The sequence below is a fragment of the Ciona intestinalis genome, unplaced genomic scaffold (genome assembly GCF_000224145.3).
Source record: "Ciona intestinalis unplaced genomic scaffold, KH HT000054.2, whole genome shotgun sequence".
In the NCBI taxonomy this organism is placed as follows: Eukaryota; Metazoa; Chordata; class Ascidiacea; order Phlebobranchia; family Cionidae; genus Ciona; species Ciona intestinalis.
Genome location: NW_004190376.2, coordinates 91,874 through 119,275, shown reverse-complemented (window position 1 = coordinate 119,275; position 27,402 = coordinate 91,874). Strand labels below are relative to the sequence as shown.

Below are 27,402 nucleotides of genomic sequence, written 5' to 3'. Positions count from 1 at the left end.
AAAGGTATAGCTGTGCTATGAGAATGTGCCAATCCAATTGAGTAAAAATTTCTGGCCTATAATTCTTTAGGAATAAATCTGGCCTAAATCCAAGGATTTGACAAGGACCTCACCCACAAAGAATAAAATAAAACTTACAAAAATAAGTAAAAACTCACCTTGACTGGTAACTACTGTCCCAACATGTACATCTTGCAGTTCATGTTCTCCCTCGTGCAGATATTTACGAATTCTAGCACATTGCGCCAAGTAAGGTGAAAGAACCATTATATTAGATGGGGAGACATCATCTTCGTGTAGTTCGTCAAGCATTGCAACAACCTATTAAACAAATTGACATCTGCTAAAAGACACATATGCCCACAATGGTTGCAGCATCTAGTCCCAAACTTGTATACTTTGGTCTAATGTGATTGCCTTGTGTCCAACACATACTATTTAAAGAGCACAATCTTTAGCACAACTATTACCAGACGTTATGGCAATACATTGATACAAAGTGTTTATCATGCTACCAGTATCACCACACACATTCTATATAACTGGAACACCAAGGCCTTATGGCAATACATTGATTTACCGAAACAATCATGTTACCAGTACTCCGGCAAACATGTACCCACCGTGTACCCACCGTTTTAATTTCATCCTGATTGTACTTTGACTTGCTTTCCTCTTCTTCTTGTTCAGTGCCGTCAACATGGACAAAGAATGCTGGTATCTTCAAGAACCTACCACATCCCTTGAAGCATTTCACTTTTTCATCGTTTTCAAGTTTCCCTCCATAAAACTGATCAGAAGAGAATTTACAAATGACTGGGTTCTAAAAAATACAATAAAGTTCATTAACACAACATTAAATCACAATAATAAGAAATTATGAATAAGAACAATTGCGTTTTTTTCTATAGCATTTTTTTTAAAATAGGGTCGTGGAGTATCAAAATAATTGCAAAGGGTCCACCAAGCAAAATATTTAGAAAAATTTGCTTGAACCAAATAAAAAACAACCTCACCATTCTGTATTGCACAACTAGTGGGTTGGCAAACATCTGTAATCTTTCAAACATTGAGACTCCAAGCCCCCCCATACGAGCTTCTTTGCACACAACGATTGGATCCAACTGCTTGTGGTCACCGATTAATATGATCTGCGTTTTCTATTGGAGGATGTATGTTAAATATAATAAATCTCCATAGCTATAAGTATCACTGTAACATAATTTTTAACTTTTAATTTATCTATTCGCATACAGTATTCTATTTTTTTCTGAGTGGGGTCCTTGTTGAGGACCTGGGATTCAGGCAAAATTATTTCAAAGGCAGAATCAGAAAACAACGGAATTAGCAGCAAAACAACAGTCATTAAAATACATGCTAAGTTTAAAATAATAGTAACACAACCGTCACCTCTGAATGTGAAGCAACTATTGGAACAAGGGTTTCTGGTTCACTGCACATCCCGCACTCATCTACAATGCATTGGGCGTATTCCTGTGTGGAAACCAAGGGGCCTGTAGGTTGGGATGAGATTTACAACAAGTCTGGGTTTGTATAATCAAAGAAGAACCATAAGTTGATAAGTAATACAAGTTAATTCAGAACTATACGTTAATTTAAATACCAAAGCATTTAAATTTATTACAATCAGAGTGAAAATTGTATTGTAACTATTTGGATGAGCAGTGTCGTTGCATGGAACCTATGATTTAGGCCAGATTTGGCTCCTCTACCCCACAAAGCAATGACTGGAGAAATATGGAAACCTAATTACCTCCTGACAATATGCATGTGCACAATATGACATCACAAGTCTTTATTTCTTCTGCTTTTGCTTCTCTTAAAATATCTTTGTATTCTGTGTATTTCTTATACCATTCAGTTTGATCCCAATTATGCAACCTAGCATTCTCTTTCTTAAACCTATGAAATATTGTTACAAGCACAAAGTTTCATGGTGAACTGAATATTAGCTGTTTCAATTAATTAAAACTTTATTGCAAAGTCACCTAGTAATAGTTTTTCTATTAAAAAACGGGGACCTAATATATAAACTCTTTCTGCTAGGCATATTACACAAACAGCTCTTCTGGTATTTACGGCATTTGCGCACCACAGTTTAACATTCTATACAAGTCATATTTTATATATGAACGAATGTAAGTTATTTATACTTAAGTGATAGGACAACTGTAAAAACAGCAACCTGCCACACATAAAATATTAAAAAAAAACAAAAAAAATAATCACCTACAAAGTAACATACTTGGTAACTCATAAGCTGGCACGTGGTGTATGAACACCAAAACACTTTTTCCTTTTTTACAGCCATGCAAGGAAATAGTAAGTTACATATATACATTCAGGCAACCTAAGATTAATAAATCTTACTTACATATTATCGAATTGCCTCAGTTTTAAAGCGAATGGTTTCCCTGGTTGTCTTATCACATGGTGTAGAGTAATTTCTTGAATAGAAGCGTCAGGCATTGCACAATCAGTGTAATTAATAAACGGTTTGATTGGGATTGGGAAATCTTTCTCTTCTTGATAAGCTCCATACACTCTTATTACTTTTGGGCCAACCACGTCTTTCAAATAACCTACATAATATTAACATGAACATCATAATAATAAAGTTAAATAACTTTATCTGTCTGTAATATATACTTTATCTGTTTGGAATATTTTAAACAAAAAGACAGGATATAGCAACAAAACAACATACGCTAAAACATGTTTACAGTTATAAACCCATTTACATTTAATTGGAAGAAAATAAGTGTGGTTGCTTCACCAAGCAGACAAACCAGCCATTCATGTTTTAATATTATCTTCTAATAGAAACAAAAGTGTCCGTAAAAATAATGGTATACAAGGTAGCACTTGCCAAATGATTGGACATTTTAGATTTTTGTTGTCTTTTAATGTGGTTAATGCCACAGTGCTGTGGTGTGAGCTTTTATGAATGGTGCACTAAAACAGCATACAGTAGTTTAGCATGCAGTGGTATTTAAAGCATCCCCCAATAAACTAGAGGTATGTGTTTAAGGCTTATCGCTGCTACCATTGTGGCAGTTATGTGGTCTAGACCAAGACATGTACCAGAAAAACCTCAAACTCCTGTGGCTCTAAAAGGAGTTGTACATATTCTCAGCCATACAATATTCACTCAGAAAGTTAACTATGATAGTTTTACCTGCTACCACATCCACAGATTTATTGGAAGGACCACAATATAATATCTTTTTGTTGAGTTGACCGTTTGATTTCCAAAGGAAATAAGCCAACTGGGCACCCATGTAAGATTTACCAGTGCCTGAAAATACAACAGGATTTCAAAATAACCCACAAATCTAGACAACAATTGCTCAATTATCATGTTCCTTTATTAGTTGTCTAATTGTCAACTATATATTGCAGGAAAAATATTTAAAAAAATACCAAAAATAATTACCTACAAAGTTACATATGTGGTAACTTGTGTGTGAGCACGAGGTGTATGAAACAAAACACCCGTGTTATAACGACCGTCCTTAAAACACAACATGAATGTAACTAATTTATATGCATCTATTTAAAAAGTTTTAATTTGAATTGTCTGAAGTTCTTGTGTAGCATTGTAAAAAATGGAAGATTGAACTTTCTGTAACGATACCTAAAGTTCTAAATGTGCTGTGACTTTAAAAGGCTCAGTTTCTGGTGTAAAATATTCCACTGTTTACCTGGTGGTCCTTGTATGAGAGTAAACTGATTTTTCATCGCATTTTTCACTTCTTTAGCTTGGACTTCATTCAATCGATAAGGAAAGCCGGGGATTTGAACGTGGTCCACTTCATGTAGTAAGTTTTCAACATCAAATTTTCCATCAGGATCATTGTCAATGTTGCCCTCACATATATTTTGAAATATTGGGTCATCTGAACCACAAACGATCTTCAATGCATCAATCATTCGCCTGCAGTAAATAAATACCGGTCAGCTTTATTTACATAAAGTGTTTTTTTATTACAAGTATTTTGGTGTAACTTTATAAGTAATAACTTTCTTTATTTTTCATTTCTTAATCTTATATATATAACTGAGTGTACTTATTATGGGAAAGGACAAATAAAGTTATTAACAAAAATAAATTTAAACTCTACCTTTTATATGATTAAAAATTGTCAGTACAAACGGTAAACGGAACACAACATTACTATAAGGTTCTGTTGCTAGGAAAGCACATCAGATAAAAACCAAGTCCAACCAATTTAATAATAAAATATATATATTTCGCCCAAATGGCATCGTTTAACTTTTATTAAACAATTGGTTGGACTTGATTTTTATCTGTTATGTTTTCATAGCACCAGATCCTTACTGGATTTCTTCACACAAGAACCGTTCAACTCCATCAGCACCAGATCAGGGTCAGATTTCGTCGAATTTAACACAGTCGTAATGTTAAATGGCTATAAGAATTGGCTTATAAGCACCAGATCAGGGTCAGATTTCGTCGAATTTAACACAGTCGTAACGTTAAATGGCTATAAGAATTGGCTTATAAGCACCAGATCAGGGTCAGATTTCGTCGAATTTAACACAGTCGTAACGTTAAATGGCTATAAGAATTGACTTATAAGCACCAGGTCAGGTTTAGATTTGAGTATGCAGTCATAATGTTACCTGTGTGAAACAGACAGTGGTATGACCTCACAAGTCAGACACAACTTCAGCTTGGGTGGCTTGGATGTTCCAACGGAAGGACAAATCTCAAATTCAACTTGTTGGAACTTGACATTTGGGTTTACAGGTTTCTTTGATTTAGTCACTACGGCATGAGCTACCCATGATGTGGTGTCTGGAAAAAATAATTATTTTTATGGTATTCGTTTTAAATTTTGAAATAAAAAAAATATATTTTGGCGCTTTACAATGAACGTGGTTTTCCTGCCACATGTTGATTAATAAATTGCATTCAATCTCACAAGATCTATTTTTGTCCAGCGCCGTAGCTCAGTGGTTTAGGCACCTGCATCGAAAACCAAAGTGTCCACAGTTCGATGCTCGACGGCGATACTAAAACTGAACGCCATATGTACCAAGACACTTAACGGACATTGCTCCAACCCAGTGGTCACTTATGGGTTGTCCAAATTAACAGTCATATACAGGAAAAAACAATTACACACAAAGTTGCATGTATGTGGTGACTCGCTGCCCAGACGAGGATAAACATTCTGCGGAAGTACGTCCAGTTGTGACGTTGTGAGTACAAGCATGAAGAAAAAAACTTCACTACCGCGAGCAGGTCACTTCTGGGCGTACAGGGCTGTTGGGGTAATGGGCCAAGTCTGGCCTAAATCCTACGTTCTCACGGACCTCACCCATTACAAAATAGAACAGAAGGTCTATTTTTATCTTCAAGCTTTCTTCACCTTGTTTTGATTTCTTTCCTCGCAAACATAAGTAATCTCCTTGTCTCACATCAAAGAAGGAATGTTTCATACGCTCAAGCTCTAAATCAAAACTACCAACCAATGTCCCTTGAAAAGAATAACAACAACTTATTATATACACATATATATTTTTAAAAAAACAATTTTTGCTCTTTTTAAAAAAAAAATAAAAGCAAAATTGTATTTAGACTTAACAGCAATAGTTGTTAAGTCCAAGCCAGTGTTTTTTTACAGGTTGTCTAAATTGTCAGCCGTACATTACAAAAAAAAAACCCAAAAAGTCACCTGCAAAGTTATAATTGGTAACGTAAGCAGGCACAAAGTTCATAAAACAAAGCACCTGTGTTATAACGACTGTCGTTGCTGGACACACAAAAAAATAAGTTACATTTTGTTCATTCATTTTGACAAAAAAACAACTTTTTACCTCTTGGTGTTTTTTTAATTTCCACATCAAGATTCTGTAATATAATGGACTGGTTGCTTTTGACAGCCGAATACAAAGCTTCTTTTTGAACAAGTGCTATCCATTTGCGAAAGTAACTCTCCAACTCTGGTTGTAGGGGTGTATCTGTTTAAAATTAAGTCTTTTTAACTTCTGATATCACTGAAAATGGTTTTGGCTTTTTAAATCCGGCGTCGTGGTAAAGTGGTTAGCGCGCCTGCCTGTAATTTGGACAACCCGTTAGTGACCACTGGGTTAGAGAAATTGCCGTTAAGTGTCTTGCTCAAGGACACATATGTCCACAATGGTAACAGCGACGAGCCTTGAACCCATTACCTCTGAGTTAGAGGCAGGCGCGCAAACCAACTGTGCTACGGTGCTGGAAGTTATTAAACAGAATTATAAAAATTCATGAAATTCTTTCCTACCGTATGTATACTCGAAGTCAAACATAGTAATATGCCTCTGATGTGACAGACATACATCCAGATCTGGTGCCAAATTGAGCAGTTGAATCACAGGGCTTGATATGCCCCGTTCAATGCCCTGTGAGACTTGGAATTCTAGCAGAGATCCAGATTTTGCTTCCAACTTTATTTCACGACCATGCCATAACTTGTTCGGTGTTTGGTAAAACATCTTGTCTGGGCAATTGCATTTTTTTTTACATCTTGCAGTTTCTTTGGTACAAGATCCAGATTTGTTTTGTGTTAATAGATTACTTGGTGTTGCTTCCTCCACAATTCTAGATACAGGAAGAATTAACAATATCAAATTATCAGTTTATTTGTCTATGTTTAAAAAATTAAAAGTTTGGATAAAGCTATTATTATAGAAATAACCAATGTATTTGTTGTTTGACAGTGAAATAGGGGCATTAGATGACAGTTACGGAAATTGCTGTACACACTGTATTAATATATAAAGTTTACAAAAACATGTCTCTAATTTAATAAATAGCCAATGAAATTGCTGCACAGAACACACAATTTTTTTTGTTATACAAACATAACAAATTTTACTTTTGCAATTTCTGTTTTACTTCTCTGCTGTATTCCTCAGCCAAGCAAGAAGTAAAATCTGTCCAAGTTTTGACAGAAACTTCTAGAAGCTTGCAGGTTGTTGTGTAATTATTAACATCGTCATCTTTCATATCATAATACCTGTGTAACAGTTTCATTAAATATGGCGCGTGGTTAATGAGCGCACGCCTCTAGGTTATAAAACATGGGTTCAAGGCTTAAAGCTACAATTGTGGGGACACATGCGCCCTGAGTAGGATATTTGACTGCAACTGCTCTAACCCAGTAGCCCACGCCGGCGTAGTGGCACAGATGGTCAGCGTGCCTGCCTCGAACCCAGAGGTAATGGGTTCAAGGCTCGTCAATGCTACCAACGGGGACAGATGGGTCCTTGGGCAAGACATTCAGGAACAATTGCTCCAACCTAGTGGTAACGGATAGGTTGTCTACATTGTCAGTTATTATGGGTTGTTTGAATTACCCGGGACACCAAATACTAACTAATTAACTAAAACATATATAGGACTAATCTGACAATGCCTAACTAGGGCAATATACTTTGAAACATTTCTAAATACTGATACCATGTACCTAAATTTCCATGTAAACGCTTTTCCCTTTTCCTTCAATTTGTATTTCAGGTGGTTTATGTTGATAGAATTGAATTGTGGATCATAAATATTAATTCCACCAAAGATAGAAAACTTTAGACTGGTTTCAGTAACCTGGTGGGAAAAAAGTCTGGTTAAATTGCACGAACAATATAAAATTTTTAATATATCTTGACATATTTGTTACAGTACTTGCTTCTACAGTTGATTTGATGTTCGGTGCTGCTACATTTAGAGAGCTTTGTGTCCATGAATAAAACACAACAGCAATTGCTTATGAGGTGTATGAAACAGAACACCTGTGTTATAACGACTGTCATTTTCCCGCCAAGCGAGGATAAATAGGTTACATACGTGGTACCTCAACAGCGGGCACAAGATGTATAAAACAGAACACCCCTGCTATAACAACTGTTTTTTCCCGCGATGCGAAGATAAATAAGTTACATACGTGGTAACTCATAAGCGGGCACAGAGTGTATAAAACAGAACACCCCTGTTATAACAACTGTTTTTGCTCCGCCATGCGAAGATAAAAAAAGTTACATACATGGTAACTCATAAGCGGGCACAGAGTGTATGAAACAGAACACTAACGTTATAACGACTGTCGTTTCCCCGCCAAGCGAGGATAAATAAGTCACAATCATTCATCATATTAAGGACACCAACAAACAATATACAACAACATGTGCAGTACCATGTTATTATGATTCGTTAGCATCCCAAGCGAAGATAAATAAGTTACACTTATTGTATAGATTATGCACCCATATATAAGTATGTATACAACTTATTTATCCTCGTGTGGCCGGAAAGCGACAGTCGTTATAACAATGGTGTTCTGTTTCATACACCTCCTGCTCAATTATAAGTTACCACATTTGTAACTTTGTGGGTGATTTATTTCCTGTATATATATATATAATACAGGAAATATACACCACATTCATTCACATACAATGCACACAATAAACAAAAATATACAATATTCCCATTACCTGTATTATCACTGCAGTGAAAATTGCTGGCTTCTGCCTCAGCTTCTTCATTAAGTTATGATTTAAAATCAAGCTTCTAAACGTTTGAAGTTTTCTTTCCATTCGAATATGATAGTTCAAGTCTACAGGTTCGTATAAAGAACTGCAACTGCTGTGGAAATTGGAGAAATGGGTTATATATAGCAAACACAATACAATATTTATTAGGTTAAATTTAAAGCAATAGGTTGTGTATATAAAACACAATATTTATTAGATAAATGAAGGAAATTGTTTACTTTATCCTCGCGTGGCCGGAAAACGTCCATCGTTTTAACTTTTAACACAGGTGTTCATACACCTTGTGCCAGCTTACGAGTTACCATGTATGTTACTTTGTGGGTGATTATTTTTAAGAGAGTTATTTTCATATTTTTAAATGTGGCTGATAATTTGGACAACCCATTAGTGACTACTGGGTTGGAGCAATTGTCGTTAAGTGTCTTGCTTAAGATACATACACCCAGCAAGTAAAATTTAAGTTCACCTTATTTCAGTTGACGCTTGGCTGTCTCCATCTTCTTCGTAATAACTTCCATCATCTGAGTCTGACTCTGTACTAACAGATTGTGAAGGAGATTGATAAACTCTTCGTACTGGTGAGCCAAAAACTACAGTGGGAAGGGAACGTGTTGGAGGTACATAAGGCAGAACAATTTGTCTTCGACTCTGTTTCTCCTTTTCCAACATCACGTTTTCATGTTCGACCCTCAACACAGCAATGATTTGCCTTTGTATTTCAAGTTGTGAATAAACGCGCAGGGGGGAAGTACATTGTGTGTAAATCGGCAAACGTAAGTCAAAATGCTCAGTACCTCCTGAGTTACCAGTATCTCTATGCTCAACTTTTTTCATCATTTCTCTATAACTGGATAAGAAAACATTATTATTGGGTGGGATCAGTATTTTCTTTATCAGCTAATACTCATAAAGAGCATCAAGTTGTATACCATACATGGTGTCTTTATATGAATGGATGAAACTTTTTTTATCCCTGCGTGGGGGGCAACGACACTTGTTTTACACAGGTGTTCTGTTTCTATACTTGTTTCAGTATGGGCTGATAACTTAGACAACCCATTAGTGACCACTGGGTTGGAGCAATTGCCTTTTATTGTCTTGCCTAAAACACATACGCCAGGAATGGAAGCAGTGACGAGGCTCTATGCCATAAGTTCTAGACAAACAGCATGGTAACCAATGTGTCATGATGCCCAGTATATACCTTGTGGCAAAGGTTACAAGCTGTCAAGTATCTGCCTGCATGGTTTGTTTATCAGGTTACAGACTTTATTTAGATGTTTTGGAAATCCATGGATGGACTACTGGACTAAATAGAAAGTATAAAAGTAAAAACATAAAAAAAACATTAAAAAGTAACCCAAAAGCAAAAGCCAGAAAAATTATGTTGTTTAAATTAAACCTGTTAAGACTTGGAATAAATGTCTTAATATTGTCGTCACAACACGCCAAGAAAACGGCAGTTTCGATATCATTGTCGTGCAGGGCTTGCTTGATCTCATCCAAGGTAGTTTGTAAGATTTGTACTTCGGTCCCATTACAAGATATACTACATCCCTTGTGCAAAAATAACTTTGGGTTAAAAAAATAAAAAAACAAACTTTTGTATTTGTCTCTTCGATTACGGTAGCAAAGATTTAGAAATATTTTAAACGAAAAGACAGGATATAGCGACAAAACAACAGTTGGTAAAACACGCTTACAGTTAAAAACCTATTTGCATTTGATTGGAAGAAAATAAGCGTGGTCGCTACACCTAATAATTATTTTTTTCTAACAGTAAATATCACTTACAGGTGAAAGACATTCCTTACAACTTTGTTGATAAATTGATGATGAAGAACTTAACCAAGATCTCACATCACCACATGAAGGTCTCTCCATTACTCGAGCAATAAATTGGCAATTCTAAATAAATTTAATTCTAAATATATGTTTGGTTAATTTGTGAGTAATAACTTGTTTATAGGTAACTTGTTTATCCTCACGTGGTGGGGCAACGACAGGCATTATACCAAAGTGTTTTGTTTCATACACCAGTGCAAGCTTACCAGTTACTACGTATAGACAACCCATTAATGAACACTGGGTTGGAGCAGTTGTCGTTAAGCTTCCTGCCCAAGGTCACACCAAAAATGGTAGCAGCAATAAACCTTGAACCCATAAACACTCTGGGCAAAAGCAGGCATGCTAACCAATTTTCCATGGGCCAGGTCTGAATTAACACCAAACAAAGTGACAGGTAGGGATGCACATTACAGAATAATTAGGTATTCTAGGATATCCTAGAATACTTTAATTCGAATCTAGAATTTCGAATCTTTTTATATTTATAGGAAAAAAAAATTTTAACCACAAAAGTCAGTTTATTGACCCTTTCATAACAGCCTTGTTGGATCTTGAGTTGTAAAATGATCAAAAATTGTACTATTGGGTAGTTTTTAAGTCATGAAACGTATAGCAGGCTATGAAAAGACGTTACGAAACGTTTACTCTCGAAAGTCCCACAAACACAAAAATATTTTTTTTCAAAATTAATAAGTTTCAAAAATTGTTAATATAGTATATGAGATGACGTGTAATGACGTCATTAAACAGAATACCGAATCCCGTAATTAGATTCGAATACAAAAGGATTCGAATCTCATGGATTCGAAATTCTGTAATGTGCATCCCTAGTGACAGGGTAAACTACTACAATAAAATCAGGAATTTTAATAAGAAAAAGAATTAATATTGGCAGTTAAGCATAGAGAAGTCAAATTAACTATAAACCAGCCCAATGAATCATACCTTGTGCCTAAGATAATGTGCAGCACATGCGTTGTACATTATCATTGCTTCTTCTACACACAGACTACTTAGAGAGGTTTCTATTTCACATGGACTCGCAAACTTTTGATGATAAAATGCAGCAAGGCCAAGACGCTGATAACGGAAAGCCCACATTGTTTTCCAAAGGTTGTCTATAAGAAGAAAAATAAGGAAATTATATAACGTTCTTGCCTGCATAGACTAAAGCATACGAGTTCAAAGCTTGATGTTTTAATTTTAGTAAACCTCTAGCATGTCCCATTTTTTTACAAATTCCAAAGCCATGCATTAAAATACTCCCACAAAAATTAGGTACCAATTCGGTTCAATCGTTGTAAAGATTTCCCCAAAATCACATCATCTGTCTATTGTTTCAAGAGCGAGATTACAAAATGGACCCTACCATTGTATGTGTCTTTGAGAATGACACTAAACAGTAATTTCTCTTGTTCCTTATGGGTTGCCTTAATTCTCAGCCATACAGAAGCAAAAATGAAATGCAGGATTAAAATAAATTATACCCACATAGAATATTAGACACACCATAGGTGTGTAGGCAGCTTCCATTTAGATTCTTTTTAATATTTGTGTTTGCATCTTTGTAGGTTAAATTATGGTGAACCTTTACAGTTGTTTTCATTAACTTGTAACTTCCACCTGAAAAATATTTTACACAAGTCCTAAACAAGAAATATTGGTGGTATGATTTTTAAATCTCAACAAAATTTGGTCTTACATTAAAAAAATCGTACTCACATTTACTATATTTAGAAACCTTATTGACTAGTTTGGTAAACAGTGCACACGATACACTTTGGTTCTGTTTGTTGGTATGGGGTGCTTAGGTGTACAAATACAATTCAGACGCATAGAAAAATTCAAAATAAAAAATTGAATAAAATATCATTTAAACTAGAACAAGGATCATGTGCTACGAAAATGTAACAGACAAAAACCCAGTCTAACCAATGTATTATAAAAATATATATTCGCCTAAATGGCATCATAAGTTTTTTATTTAAATAGAGTCCAAACAGACATAATATTATTTATACAGCAAAAACATGATAAAAAAAACATATTATTATCAAACGGAATACCTTTAAACATTTTATTAAAAAAACTATTTTTTATAAAAAAAATATATATTTTATATAAACCTTCGTTTTACAAAAACTACATTTTCTAAAAACCTACGTTTTATATCATTTTTTCCCTCTTTTCTTTTTAAAACAGGAACAGATGAATGAACGAACAAAGAAACGGCGTCTCTTGTTTTGTTTAAGTTTAAACTTAATCCATCGATAACACAACGTGGAAATATTGAAGCAGATTCTAAAGCTGGTGGATTAATAACAGATTAGGGATAAGTGTGAAAATGTGTTTTTTTATTATTCTTAGTGGGTGAGGTCCTTGTCAAGGACCTGGGATTTAGACCAGATTTGGCTCATTACCCCAACACCCGAAAAGTTCATTTAAGCCATACAGTAAGGTAAAAACAAGAAAAAAATCACAAAAAAGTTTCCAAACTTACATTTATTATTCTTATCATCATAGGAGACACCTCGTTTCTTTGCCTCCAAATCTACTGGATCTTCACTTGGGATGACTGAAGCAACATCTGCAATGTGAATGCCAATCTGGAAAGCAGTAGCATTGTTAACAATCGATTAGACGGCTCATCTGGTATAAAAACATATGGTATTTCCGACGTATCGTCTGCCATCCAGAAAGACTTTTACGTATCGTCTGCCATCCAGAAAGACTTTGTTTTTTATACCAGATGAGGCAGCTAAATGATTATATACATCATCCTGGTAGCAGGAGTAACAGAATAATAATATTTTCATTGAATGAATGTAATTTATTTATGGTGAGGCTACAACAGTTATAACACGAATGTCTTATTTTACCCGGCTGTGCTCTTGAATTGATTTAACTTTGTGAGTGATTGTTTTTTGATTTTTTCCTAAATTTTTATTTCTTCTTTTAAAAAAATCAAGTTAAAATAACAGCAACTTACAATCCAGCAGTCATTATGCTCGTGGCAGCTTTCAACACTCAATCCATCATCGTGTTTTGATGTAAACTCTGGGTCAATTGTAATAACTTCTAAATGTGTCATATTTTGTCGAGGTGTTTCATTTCTATAGATGGCAGGTTTAATCAACTTCTCTGCAGCTGACTCAATGTCGCGCCTGTAAAAGTTTTATTTGTTAACTCATTTATTAAAATTTACAAATTATTTTTTTTACTCTTTGCTGCCGTGTTCGAAGAGACAAATAAAATTATTATATTTCATTGGAAAAGTTACTTAATACCTGTTTACCAACTTATTGTGATTGCCAAATCATTTTTAATCTTCACTTCAGTAATGACAAATAAAGTTAATATTAATACATTATAAACCTAAAGTTTACTTTTGTTGGCAAATAAAACTTACTTAATAACTGACAGAATAGTTCTATTTGAATAAGAGACTGACGATGCCCTTTAGGCGAAATATATTTCTCTATTACTACGTTATTTGGACTTGATTTTTGTTGGTTACGTTTTCGTAACACCAGATCATTACTGCATTTCACTATACTAGAATCGTTCAACTATATGTACATCAGATCAGGGTCAGATTCGCGGAATTTATTACAAGTTACTTAATAACTGTTACTAATTTATCAAAACTGCCAAACCAGATACTTCAATCTTCGCTACCGTAATTGAAGAGACAAACAAAGTTATTATTATTATATTAGAAAACTTACTCAAAGTTACCAGGTATGTCACACATTTCTTTGATGAGTGAAATACCATTCGTTGAAAAATTTCTGGTTTCAACAATTTTTCCCTGTGGGTACCAGTTGTATTGGGACCAATTAACATACTGTACGACAAACAGGTCAGCTTCTTTTCTGTGGGATCCACCTTGTTTAGAACCACCTAAAACCACAAAAGTAATCCTAAAAGTTTGCACTTGTAAATTAATGTAATCGGGCAACTTCGGCATAAATCACAGGTCCCATGGCATGCCTTAGAGTGCCTGCCTCTAACCCAAAGGTTACGGGTTCAAAGCTTGTCGCACGCGAGGATAAATATGTTACATTCATTGATTCATTAAAACCTAAGATTTTCTATTTTCTCGTCCCAATTGGTAGTAAACAAAGAACATTCAAAGAAATATAAAACTGTACCCTCACGACTCCCATAGACCGTTGTTAATTGTTTAAAACATGATCAGGATATTTGGATATTATGTGCTAAAGGTGTCCCCTCTACCCCCACTCTACGTCACTGCAATCTTACCAGGTCTGTAACCATTTCGGTTTCGGTAATTGATGTAAAATTTAGTAACTTTTTCATCAACTGGGATCATATACTGTGGGTTGGCTTCGTCTCTTCGACAAACAAACTTTTTCTCCTTTATTTCATAATCCCTGAAAATGTTTAGACCAACAAAATTACAAAATTTATAAAATCTAATGAAATTTAAAAAAAAAACAGTATTAAAAAAATTACAATTTATGGTACTTTAGCAAAAGATTTAATTTAACAATATAGATTTGGCAATAATATTTAGAGAATAGGGTTGCTTATTTTAAATGTCCTACATCTATTATAAAATAATTTCATAAAAAAGTAGCATGCCTAATCATATACGTTGATACAATGTTTTATTTACACAATCCTTGTCAAAACAGTGTTTTTACTCACAGGGAATGTTACATTCATTCATTTAATATATATAGAATATATATCATGTTACTGCCAGGCCTATTATACTTGTATTTTGGCTCTCTGGGCAAGAATTTTGCTAACCTACACTTTACCAACGTTTTTTTCGTGTCATTTCACCCTGATGAAGACGACCTGAATATGACATTAAAACCAACTTCTATATATATATACATAAATATAAGCATTGGTTTAAACTTCGGTAATCAAATTTCTTATCTAGAAGAGCCAACACCCAAGTATTCATACAGTGTGTGGCTTAAACCTATGGCAAAGCAGTTAACTTACCGCTTTGTTATTCCTTCAACGCTCCCATACCTCTCCTTTCTATTGCCATGGTGTATTATCTAAAAGTTTTAGAGAAAGATGAATACGTTCTATTCTACATGGGTGAGGTACTGCAAAGTGGCAAGTCATGGGATATAAGATTTATGCAAAAGTTGGCCCATTACCCCAACATTGTATATGCACATTCTGTTCTATATGGGTGAGGTCTTGCACGTCATGGAACCTTACAAAGTCTATTGTATGCATCTTACTTTATCCTCGCATAGCTGGAATAACGACAGTCGTTATAACACGGGTGTTCTGGTTCATACACCTTGGTCCACATACGAGTTACCATGTATGTTACTTTGTAGGTGATTGCTTTTCTGATTTTTTTTTCGACGTTACCTTGACAACAACTTCATCTCCATCAAACGCTCTTCCCTGTGATTTTCTATTTGAGAGCAAGATGGGGAGACCTTCATCATCTAGTGGTGTTGCCTCCCCCATACCAACAGCATTGGTACTTATTCTACATCTTTTATACACATCAGGTTCACTCTCCAACAATTCCCTAAGTTCTTCCACTGATAACTTTGTATGGATGGGACCCTTGCTACTATTCGGGGGCCTGAATGATTAGAATGTTGTCAATATTTTGAATTAATGAATGAAACTTACTTCATCCTCGTGCCATGCAAGGATAAATAAGTTACATACGTTGTAACTAGTTAGCGGGCATGAGGTGTATGAAACAGAACACCTGTGTTATAACAACTGTCGTTGCCCGGCCATGCAAAGATAAATAAGTTTCATATGGGTAACTCGTTAAGCAGGCACGAGGTGTATAAGACAGAACACCTGTGTTATAACGACTGTCGTTGTAGAATAAAAAAGTTACATACATTCATTCATTCAATAAACAATATAACATAACCCATCAAACTAACCTGAAATCATTTTCAATTTCATTCGGATCGTCGTCCTCTGAGGAGTAATCACTAGACATTGTGCTGTAAAGTGATTGAATGTTTCACAATAAACCTAATACATAATACTGAACAGGCAATTAAGAAAATATACAGTTTCAATAAAAGTCTGACTAAATTTATAATTTTGGAAATTATTTTAATAATAATCTGACCTATCCTTCTATATATTATAACATGAGCTGTTAAACTATCAAAGTTGTCCAAGTAAACTACGATTAAATGAACCATAACTGGATTAATGAGCCATTCCCAGTTATATATATATATATATATATATATATACACCTTATATACGTGTATATATATTATGTACATATATCCCAATATGTGGTATAATAATAGAGTCACTGCTGTTTGTTTTTGAAAAACTGCGGCCTAATCAATTAATATCCTGTTATAGTTTCACCACACATTTTGCAACCCCACAGTTTTCCATACATTCTATAAATCCTACCTGCAAACAATCAACATACGTATTATGATGACGTAATGTTTACCACAATGAAATACGCGTATATTGTTTTTTAGTTCTCACGTATATTATAATGAGTTCCGGTGTTTGTCACACGGTCAAATAAGTAGAAACAATTCAATAGGTACGTCATAGGTTATGTACAGAACACCAGGGTTATAATGACTGTCCTTCCCCGCCACGCGAGGATAAATAAGTTACATGCATTTAATTAAACCACTATTTCTTCAACATTAGTATTTACGATACAAGAGTTATATTTTGGAAAATTTTAAGGTGTTTTTATTGATATAATGGGACGAAATTGCGACGCCTATATAAAAAAAAATGAAGTTTGGGAACTCGAGATATTTACCTACGTTTCTATTTTAACTCTGGTACATACATTATAGACCAGAGTTTATAGTACAGTTGCATCGATATACAGTTACGATTACAAATACGCGGCGCGAATATACGTATATTTTTTGGTGGCGGGAATTTCCGGCGGTGGGGAATCCCGGCGATGGAAAATTGCGTTACGATGTTTTCGCTGCGGGGGAATTCCAGTCAAAAACTTAAGTGTGATTTGCCTGCGGGTATTTTACATGGAAGAGACATGATCCGGCGCCGTGGCGTAGTGGTTAGCGCGCTTGCCTGTAACCATTAGGTAATTGGTTCAAGGCTACATGGTAACTCGTAAGCTGGCACGAGGTGTTAAACCCGTGTTATAACGACTGTCGTTTTCCGGCCACGCAAGGATAAAGTAAGTTACATTCATTCATTTATTCATTCATTCATCTTGTAACTGGGTTTTAAAGTGTTATGTAGCTATTTACAGCTACTATTGTAAGCGTGCTGTGCGTGTTCTGGCGGGCACTTGACGGTAAATGGCCAGTGGTCACTAAACTGTTTCTACAACTACGATATTTCTGTCAAATATTTTAGTATATGGTAGGGTGGGGGGAGATGGGACACCATTTCATTCTATTTTCTCGTCCCATTTGGTAGTAAACAAAGAACATTCAAAGAAATATGAAACCGTATCCTCACGGCTTCCATAAACCGTTGTTAAATATTTAAAACACGAAGGTGTCCCATCTTCCCACCCTACTATATCTGAGTAGCCCCACCACGCGAGGAAAAAAAGTAATCTTGACCAATTCTTTAAACTGTATTTTCGATTACAGATTACACTTGGAGCTTATATGTTGATGATCTGAGTATTTTTCGCCGTCGTGTTTCTCATCTACCACTTGCTGCTGATCCCAGACACGAAGGAAAACAGCAGTGAGGAAATCCAAGCTTACTTCAGTGGGGCAAACCAAAGTGATTCAGTTGAAATGTCGAAAATTAACACCGAAGAGCCAGGCGCTCCTTATGCGTTAACATAATTGCGGATATACAAATTTAATGCAATATCTGCACCAAAACTTTGCTCCAGCGGAGTGGTTCCTAATTGATTTTCAAAATTGTCGTAAATAAATTAAAACAATTATCCACAATTTTAGATCGCCCGTGTTATATATAGTACTACGGGGTAAGATGGGACACCTTAGCACAAAATATCCCATATTTTCTGATCATGTTTTAAACAATTAACAGCGGTCCATGGGAGTCGTGAGGAAACGGTCTTAAAATTCTTTGAATGTTCTTTGTTTACTACCAAAAAGCACGTAAAAAGGTGTCCCATTTCACCCCACCCCGGTAAAACTATCGTTGCCATTGTGCAGCAGACTGAACCAAGATTCGAAATCGCGGCGTTCATTCAACCGAAGCATCTTCACACGACTTTACGGTCAACTTAAATTGTATTGCTGTGTAAAGTGTTCCCATATCCGCACTGCAAGCTGTACTATATAGTAGGATGGGGGGAGATGGGACACATTGTAATTATATATTCTTATCCCATTTGGTAGTACACAAAGAACATTCAAAGAATTATAAAACCATACCCTCACGACTCCCATAGACTGTTGTTAATTGTTTAAAACACGATCATGATATATCTTCCCCACACTACTATAATTACTATACAAACCGTAGCACTCACGACGCCCATAGACCGTTCTTAAATGTACTACTATATGATATACGCCTTTAATATGGACGTTAACTTCACATACACGAGCACCAAGTGTAACTTTTTAAAATTCTTTACCCCCGAATGAATAAATGAATGTAGCCGCGTATCATACAATTGTTCAAGCGGTATAAAACGGTTCCCAAACCGCACTAACAACTGCTGAAGCGTAGAAATACCACGTATGCATCGGTGCACAATGCAGTCTTGAATATTTAACAAAATGCAACACATGCGCTCGCAGTAATACGCGTTGAACCAGGGCTATAACTTCACAGTTTGCAAAATATTTTACCTTATATGCTTATTGTGGTTTAGAACAATTTAACTGGTCGCTGATCGGTGATCATTTAGTGGGGTGGGGAAGATGGGACAAATTTTTATTTAATTTTCTCCGCCCATTTGGTAGTAAACAAAGAAAGTTCAACGAATTATTAAACCGTATCCTCACGACTTCCATAGACCGTTGTTATTTGTTTAAAACACGATCAGGATATTTGGATAACATGTGTCAAAGGTGTCCCATCTTCCCCCACTCTTACTATGTGATCTCAGCCAATGTTATTGCCAATAAACCCTAATCCAAAACCAGTGTATAAAAGTTTTAGATGACAAAAAACAAAGACGACTTGTAGGTAGGTGTTCCGAGGGCGTACAAAGCGTGACCCCCTTTCTACAGAGATAACTAAAAAGTTTAACCTTTATTTAAACTAAAGCTTACCTTCTTGGGAGGCTTTAAATCTTGTGCAGATTGTCCTTGCTAAAATAGAATACAAGAGTTTCGTGAAGAGTTTAATGACCTCTGACTATCAAGTTTCAAAAGAAATATTAGCTGGCACATTGTATTGAATAGCACAATGAGCACCGAATGTAGGCGGGCTATAACATTGCTAAAATTGGTGTACAATGACAACAATGTTATTCAAAGGTACAGCAAAAGCGTGCGGCAATACAACAGCAGTAGAATAGTTGAAGTACAAATACAGCCAAATAATTGTAAGAAATTCCGCGAGTCTAACCCTGATCTGGTAGAGAGAGAGTTGGAAGATTCCTGTGTAAAGAAATACAGTAGGATTTGGTGCTATACGAAAAGGAGAGACAAAAATCAGGTTGAAACTTGATTGGACTTGATTTTTGTTTGTTACGTTTCGTAGCACCAGATCCTTGCAGTCAAGTACATATTAACTTTATTAGGCAAAATATTTGTTTGCTGAGATAAGCTAACGCCTGCTATATTGACTGAGCAAAATATACAAGCATATAACTGGCATAGCAATGGCATCTAGTTGCGGAGCTTTTCACGAAGAAGCACTCAGGAGGCAGCGAGTTATCGACAAAAAGAGAGTGGCCCTGCAGCGTTTAAAAGCCACGCAGGTAAACTAAGCTTTCTATGGAACATAGCATCGCTTTACCAACTGTATGTGTCTAAGGCGCGTCTACAATTATTCCGCTCCGCTTCACCGTATGTGTTTAAGCCCTATACCAACAATAACAGGCGAACATTTTTTAGGGTGTAACGGTCACGCCTTTTATCCAAAACATTACTTCTTTCTTTTTTATCAACAAGCGTGTTTTAACAACTGTTGGTTTACCGTTACAACCCGTCTTTTCGCTTTTTATCAACTCTCTTGTTCTTCGTTATCGTGACCGAAGAGACGAAATAAATTTCATTCATTCATTCATTCATTCATTTAAGCCTTGTTGTATTTATAAGTGAAGCTACTACATTGTATGGAGCTATGATAAGAGAAAGCCCATATTTGCTGCTACACTAAGATTGTTTTGTCATTATTATTTTTTGCTAGTATACTACTGAACCCCGAAAGAAATTAGACACTTTACAGAATAAGAAGCCGTGAAACTGAAATATTGCTGTGTGAAAAACCGTCTGAATACTCCTACATACGCGCTATATAAAACAAAACACTCTTGTTATACAGCGAGCGGTTGCCCCACAGCACAGGGAAGTTTCATTCATCCATTCATTCATTTAACAATAGCCCTGACAACCGTTTTTGTCCGGCGCACTGGCACAGTTGGTTAGCGCGCATGACTCTAACCCAGAGGTTAAACCGTTAAAAAGCCAGTTGCACTCATTCATTCAACATCCATCTTTTCGCTTTCAAACACTCTCCCGTTCTTCGTTATCGTGGCCAAGAGAAAAAATCAATTTCATTCAATTATTCTTTCCTTTATTTAAAACAATTCATTCAATATAACAGTAACCATTATCACCCATAAAGTAATATACATGAATGAATGAATGAATGAATGAAACTTGCTTTATTCTCGCGTGGCCGAAAAACGACAGTCGTTATCCCACGGTTTAACACCTTGTGCCAGCTTACGAGTTACCATGTATGTTACTTTGTGGGTCATTATTTTTTGGGGGATTTTTCATTTTTTTTATGTATGGCTGAGGACATATACGCCCACATGTATGGCCGAGGATATTTATGTATGGCCGAGGACATATACGCCAACAATGGTAGCAGCGACGAGCCTTGAACCCATTGCCTATTGGTTACAGGCAGGCGCGCTAACATGGTAGCCTAACTCGAAAGCTGATAAGAGGTGTTAAACGACTGTCGTTTCCGGCCACGCGAGGATAAAGTAAGTTACATTCATTCATTCATTAAAACCAACGTAATTCTAGGCGGAAGAAATCAAGATGGCGGAGGAGAGAGCGAAACAGGACGCTTGGATGCGGGAGATGAGACACAACGAAAAGATGAAGGAACTTCAAGATCATCTTAATGATGTAAAAGGAAACGGGAAAAGGTAAATATAATTTAATGTTTCGTCTCTTTGAAATCGGTAGCGAAGATCAAATTTGGTTAGGGCGCGAATTACAGTCAAATAAACATTTTATTAATTTTGTTTAATTTTTTTTTTAATTATTTGTTTTGTGTCTAGTTTATTTTAAACTGTTGCCGGTTTCCCAATACTGAAACAGCTGTTAGCGTACCCACGTTTCGACGTCATAATCAGGTTGTTGCGTAGTTATCGCTGACGAAGTTTTGCTACTAATACATTCTAAAATAAATGCCTGGTTTCTGCAAAAAAAAGTTTTTTTTTAACTAAAGTCTTAAACTCATTATAATAATGAGCTTTCTTCGTAGAAAGAAACTCACGTTGGCTGGATTTGGCGGAAAATGATTTCATTTAAATATTTATTATTCTGTATTTCGTGTTTATGCAATGCACATGTCTATTTATAGTAGGTTGGGGTAAAATGGGACATGTTTTAACTATACTTTTTTATTCCATTTAGTAGTAAAGAAAGAATATTTACAGAATTATATATACCCGTATCTTTACGACTCTATAAAAGAGTGATTATGAAATATGGGATTTAGGCACTAACGGTATCCATTTTATCTCACGGTGCTATAGATTTACATAGACGTGTGTATTAATTATCCTAAATATTATTTCCCTGACGTGTCGCATTGAATCATTAATACGGAATTAGCGCTTTTTACGCAAGGTATATGTTTACACTTTTTACGCATTTTGTTAACTCTTTAGCGCCACACGACGGCAACAAAATGTGATGGGAATTCCAGCTGAAATTTTCAAACAGATTCAAACCAAAGGAAAACAATTGCGTAACAGTAACCTGGTAATCGGCCATCCTAAAGCGTTGTGGGATGCCCGATGATGAATGTGTTGACCGTTGTGTTTTTTTCGTAATTTTATAATAAAAAGGTCATATTTTCACCCGTGTGCTTTTTCTGTGTCATTTTCTTTTTCTGTGTATACGCCCACAATAGTAGAAGCGTGGAGCCTCGAAGCCGTATACGCCGATGTCGCATTTTCATCGTGTAAACAACAGCGTGCATCGTATGCTGTTGAAGTTTTGAAACTTTGATGGTTGCTTTAGATCACATTTGAGCATATCTATCAATAAACAATTTTGATTTTTTGTTCGCATGCCAGTTTAACGTGTGGTAACGCCCAACCTTTAGTCAAAAGCTGTGAGACTTGAAAATTCAAGTACTGAAATTTCCTGAAATTCTGGCAAAGAACAACTCTTTAACAAACAAGAGAGCAGAGTTCTAATAAACAGTCACATTTTATTTTAAAAAGTTATATTAAAGAATATTTAAATAAGCACTTTACAAAATAAAACGTGTGTTTTACAATATATTCATTTTATTTAGGATTTAAAACAATAAAATTATGAAACTCATATGCCAGAGTGCAGAGATAGTAATTATATCAGAAAAACTATTTACAACAAAACGTTAATTCAATGCAAAAGTGTTAGCACACACCGTGCACAGTTAGCATAAAAACTTTTTTTACAAAATTTGGTTTCAGAGTAAATATAGTTTGTGAAGATTAGGTCTTTACAACTGTTATATAATACACAAGAAGCATATTTACATTGTTTTTCAACAAATGTAAATTAATGTAGGAAGTATTACTACATCAGAATGGAAGTAATTTGGAGTTCCTGCATTTAGGATTAATGATTATAGCTTTGTAAAATACATAAAAAAATATAAGATAAAGTCAATATTAATATCAATTTGCTTTTTGGTATACTGGTACCGCTGGTATCTTAACTAAGCTCTTTCGCAGCAAAAATATTTGGTGTAGATAAAAAAAGTATTATTTTTAAGAGTGGAATAAACCTGATTTTCACTTTTATAATAACAGTGAAAAAAGCTTTATAGACCACTGTAGTGAACAAGCTATAACTTAACTATTTAAATGTTTGAAGTTGTTTTACAATTATACAAGCAAAAATAAACCAGTTATTATAAGCAAAATTAAAATATACAAGAAAAAATAAACCAAGAAAAAGAGAAATTCCACATATTATGTAAAGCTAAACTCATTAAAAATTTTTGGGCCTAACCTACAAAATAACACACCACTTTCATGCATTATAACCAGTATATCTTGCTGGAATGTTTTAAAGCAAGGATAATATGGAAGATAACACTAACAAAGATTAACTGGGAAAGTTGTTTTTGAAAATCGCAAATTGAGGATTTTCGTGAACACACCAATCTCGATTTTTTTTAAATTACAAATTGAGGTTGTAGATGTTTGGAGTTGAGAATTGAAATAAAACAAGAAATGGAATTTCAAACTATGTTCAATGTATTATCCAGTACCATTTCCAAAAACTGCAAAATGAATGTAACTTGTTTAACCTCGTGTGACAGGGCAAGGACAGTCCTCATAACACAGGTGTTCTGTTTCATACACTTCGTGCCGGCTCACGAGTTACCACGTATGTAACTTATTTATCCTCACTTGGCGGGGAAAATGACAGTCGTTATAACACAGGTGTTCTGTTTCATACACCTTAAAATATTAATGTTAGTATTTAGCTAGATACTCGTATAGTTACACTTAATGGTGAGTATTTCATGTTTTGTGGACCAACATTACACGGTAATGAACCAATTCTGCCCTAAATCTCAATTCCCGTTGCCAGTCTTACTGTAGAACCTCATCCATGCAGAATAGACAACCCAATAAATGCATTCAATAAACACATTTATTAAATAAAAATCTCTTTGTAGATAATAAACATAGTGAAAATAAACTTCTTAGACCTTTCTATTAACTGCTGACAAATTAGATTTCTCTTTGTTTCTACCTTTTCCAAAATGTGGTACTTAGTTCAGCTAAAAGTTAAACCTGTCTGTAAAAGCAGAATTTGTTGCAAATCTGGGTGGTCCATAGCGTTTACTATTAATAACTGAACGAATGGCCCGTTGCAAAATTCTTATTGCATATATCCTATTTTCGTATATATAAACAGTGTGATATAAACAATCCAATCTCCATACCTGTTCATAATGTACTTGTATGTAACCGGATTGATTTTTATCATTCTGCCGAAACTTGTCCGTGAGCGTGTGCAACATCACACATACTTGGATAAAGTCGTCAAAATCGATTGTGTTTGCTGAAGTTTTGTCAAATACACGAACAATCATTTTACAAAACTCCATGGACCTGAACAAATAAGTTGTTTGTATTTAGAAAGCTGATGCATTTATAAAGAAAATAGGAAAACACAAGCTTTTATGGGTGTTGGGGTGATGGGCCAATGCACAACTAAATTGGGTAAAAGAGATGGAAAAAACAACTACAACAGTAAAACAAGACGCCTATGTATAAAAACTGATTTTAACTCCAACCCAGTGGTCACTGATGACACCATATTGTCGGACTTATATAAAAAAAATGAAATAAGATCCTATATAAATAGTTACCTACAAAGTAACATACGTGGTAACTTGTAAGCGGGCACGAGGTGTATAAAACAGAACACCCGCGTTATAACGACTGTCGTTTCCAATAAGTTATTCATGTAATACATCAAACACTTACAAACGATATCCAAAAGTATGGAAAGCTCTGTGTAGTTCTCCACAATCAATGTTGCCGGACTTATCTGTGTCAAAAGAATCAAAACATTGCCTCCATTGTTGGATGTAGTTCCATAAAGCTGAGAATTCACGCAAATCAATCGTGCCGTCTCTGTAAAAGATATCTTGTTTAATAGAGTTTGATGCGAATAGTATTGACCTGCTAACTCCTTCAGTCTTGACACCAAAGATCACATTAATAAAAAACAACAAATATATGGGAATTAACTTTACATAAAGTTTTGTACACCAACTGCTTAGATATTACAAAAAATGTTTAGAGCTAAATGTGCAGCAACTTAAAAAAAAGAAATATTTTTAGCCAATAACCAACAATTAATATTATCAGTCTAGTTTTACAATATGCTATAAAAGTACTATGAGCACTCTACTATACACATACAACAATATAATATATATAACAATAACTTAATATCAGATTTACAATGTTTTTAACAACCGGCATCATCAGTCTAGTTTCGCAATATGGTATATGATTACTAGACTAAGGTTTTATCATATAAACAACACATATATAACCATATCCTAATAATAAGTTGTACAACCCATCAACTTGCTTGTTTTTATCAAACATTCCAATCATGAGACGACAGGTTTCGGGGTTGAATTGTTTCATCTTGTTATTCATCAACGCTTTTCGTAATTCAGCTGCGTTTATCTTGCCTGAACGGTCCTGGTCCACTGCCTGTGAATATGGACAGATGAATAAGTAGATGGAATCTTAAGAACAAGTGAATAAATAGATGGAATTTTAAGAACAAGTGAATAAGTAGATGGAATCTTAGGAACAGGTGAATAAATAGATGGTTGTCACTTATTCATCCTCACGCAGTGTGGCATGCGGGGATAATTTCTTCCTTTTTGAAAAAAATGAAATATAGAAATTCTAGGCTAAACTCCTACCACATTAATGTAAGAATTAAAATTACCTGAAACCAGTAGAAAACCGTTGGATCAATTCCAGGAGGACACGCTGGTTGTTGTTGTTGGTATTGGGGATTATATGAAGGTGGTGCATGCTGTTGGTAACCACCCTGGTGTTGGTTGTACTGCTGTAATATTATTAGCAATTAGTGGCCATAGTAAAGATATCTGATTCGGCTAGTCAAAAATTCTTTAATTCTTCATGCAAAAAGCAAACTTTTCAATATGGGTTAAGCTGGCTGTACACAGTATCCGGAATTCGTTCGTTTTGTCTATTTTGTCCAGATTTCGCTGCCGCATGCGGAACTTGGTAATGAGTTTGCATACGACTTCACAGGCGAATTCGCATGCTAGATACTGTGTACAGCCACCTTTAGGTGGGCTAGATGGGTTGGCAGTTATAGCAGAAAAAATAGGAGGAGAGTTCTTTAACACCGCACAAGGCAATAGTGATGAATTCTCCTGTACGTTACAGATCAAGCTGGTGGTAAGTGTTAGAGGTTGGTAGAAAGCAGATAGGGGTTATTGGTTAGCATCTGCATAGCATATAACGTAGGGGGAAGACTCCTAACTAGCGTCGGCAATTGAATGTAGGGTGCTAGTGAAGAATCTCCCCCCCCACCTTATTTGAACCACTAATCCCTAGAACCCTAACCCATATAACCAATAACCACTAACCCCCTAACCCTAACCATCAACCCAACCCAACCCAACCCCTAACCACTAACACTTTCCACCAGCCTATTCTGCTATGTACCGGAGATTCTTCACTAGTGCCTAGTTACCATGCTCTCTGCAGATAAAGAATGTATTGCAAAAAAAACATAAAAAAAAAAACGTATAATAACTGTAGACTTACATTTTGCCACGACATTTTTCTTCTAATAACGATTGCAACAACTTTTGCAGCTAAAACTTGGTTCTTCACTAAAGCTTACAATGTAACTACTAATATAAATATTGATTTAATAAAAAGTATGCTACGTAAAAACATTAACTTTTAATGGTGTATTTTTTTCTTTTTCATTATTATGAAAATAATTTGGGGGTTACCCTTTCACTTTAACCACTTGGTGGAAGACTTTATATTAAAGAAGGGAGTGACAATAATATATCTACTGTTTACAATTTTTGTGTCGC

The 27,402-nt window shown here is 35.3% G+C and overlaps 3 protein-coding genes across 5 annotated transcripts; 1 reads left to right on the top strand and 2 right to left on the bottom strand.

Moving 5' to 3' along the window:
- Nucleotides 1-31: 31 nt before the first annotated feature.
- On the bottom strand, nucleotides 32-24,774 carry LOC100184297 (helicase with zinc finger domain 2-like). Of its 2 annotated transcripts, XM_018815267.2 has the most exons (30): nucleotides 24,733-24,774; nucleotides 19,638-19,676; nucleotides 16,341-16,403; nucleotides 15,799-16,021; nucleotides 15,412-15,470; nucleotides 14,695-14,825; nucleotides 14,157-14,331; nucleotides 13,418-13,592; nucleotides 12,929-13,034; nucleotides 12,592-12,735; nucleotides 11,920-12,051; nucleotides 11,374-11,546; nucleotides 10,375-10,488; nucleotides 9,983-10,137; nucleotides 9,047-9,427; nucleotides 8,521-8,671; nucleotides 7,500-7,633; nucleotides 6,909-7,049; nucleotides 6,315-6,631; nucleotides 5,869-6,012; nucleotides 5,421-5,528; nucleotides 4,669-4,843; nucleotides 3,726-3,958; nucleotides 3,200-3,319; nucleotides 2,396-2,603; nucleotides 1,775-1,923; nucleotides 1,411-1,514; nucleotides 1,017-1,160; nucleotides 635-823; nucleotides 32-321 (listed from the first exon to the last, which is right to left on the bottom strand). In XM_018815267.2, exons 3-30 carry the CDS (start codon nucleotides 16,397-16,399, stop codon nucleotides 67-69), a joined length of 4,599 nt encoding a protein of 1,532 aa, XP_018670812.1. In that variant the 5' UTR covers nucleotides 16,400-16,403; nucleotides 19,638-19,676; nucleotides 24,733-24,774; the 3' UTR covers nucleotides 32-66. The 2 variants fall into 2 exon arrangements, with proteins under 2 accessions (XP_018670812.1, XP_026693898.1); XM_026838097.1 differs by lacking the exons at nucleotides 19,638-19,676; nucleotides 24,733-24,774 and having other exon boundaries at nucleotides 8,521-8,668; nucleotides 16,341-16,449.
- Nucleotides 20,117-22,643, top strand: LOC104266497. 2 transcript variants are annotated; one of them, XM_009862861.3, is made up of 3 exons: nucleotides 20,117-20,290; nucleotides 21,573-21,697; nucleotides 22,448-22,643. In XM_009862861.3, exons 1-3 carry the CDS (start codon nucleotides 20,192-20,194, stop codon nucleotides 22,578-22,580), a joined length of 357 nt encoding a protein of 118 aa, XP_009861163.1. In that variant the 5' UTR covers nucleotides 20,117-20,191; the 3' UTR covers nucleotides 22,581-22,643. The 2 variants fall into 2 exon arrangements, with proteins under 2 accessions (XP_009861163.1, XP_009861165.1); XM_009862863.3 differs by having other exon boundaries at nucleotides 22,039-22,643.
- On the bottom strand, nucleotides 24,564-27,136 carry LOC100182789 (programmed cell death protein 6). The gene is made up of 6 exons (XM_026838094.1): nucleotides 27,122-27,136; nucleotides 26,268-26,390; nucleotides 25,884-26,023; nucleotides 25,280-25,429; nucleotides 24,733-24,901; nucleotides 24,564-24,584 (listed from the first exon to the last, which is right to left on the bottom strand). The coding sequence occupies exons 1-6, from the start codon at nucleotides 27,134-27,136 to the stop codon at nucleotides 24,564-24,566; spliced, it is 618 nt and encodes a 205-aa protein (XP_026693895.1).
- Nucleotides 27,137-27,402: the final 266 nt, after the last annotated feature.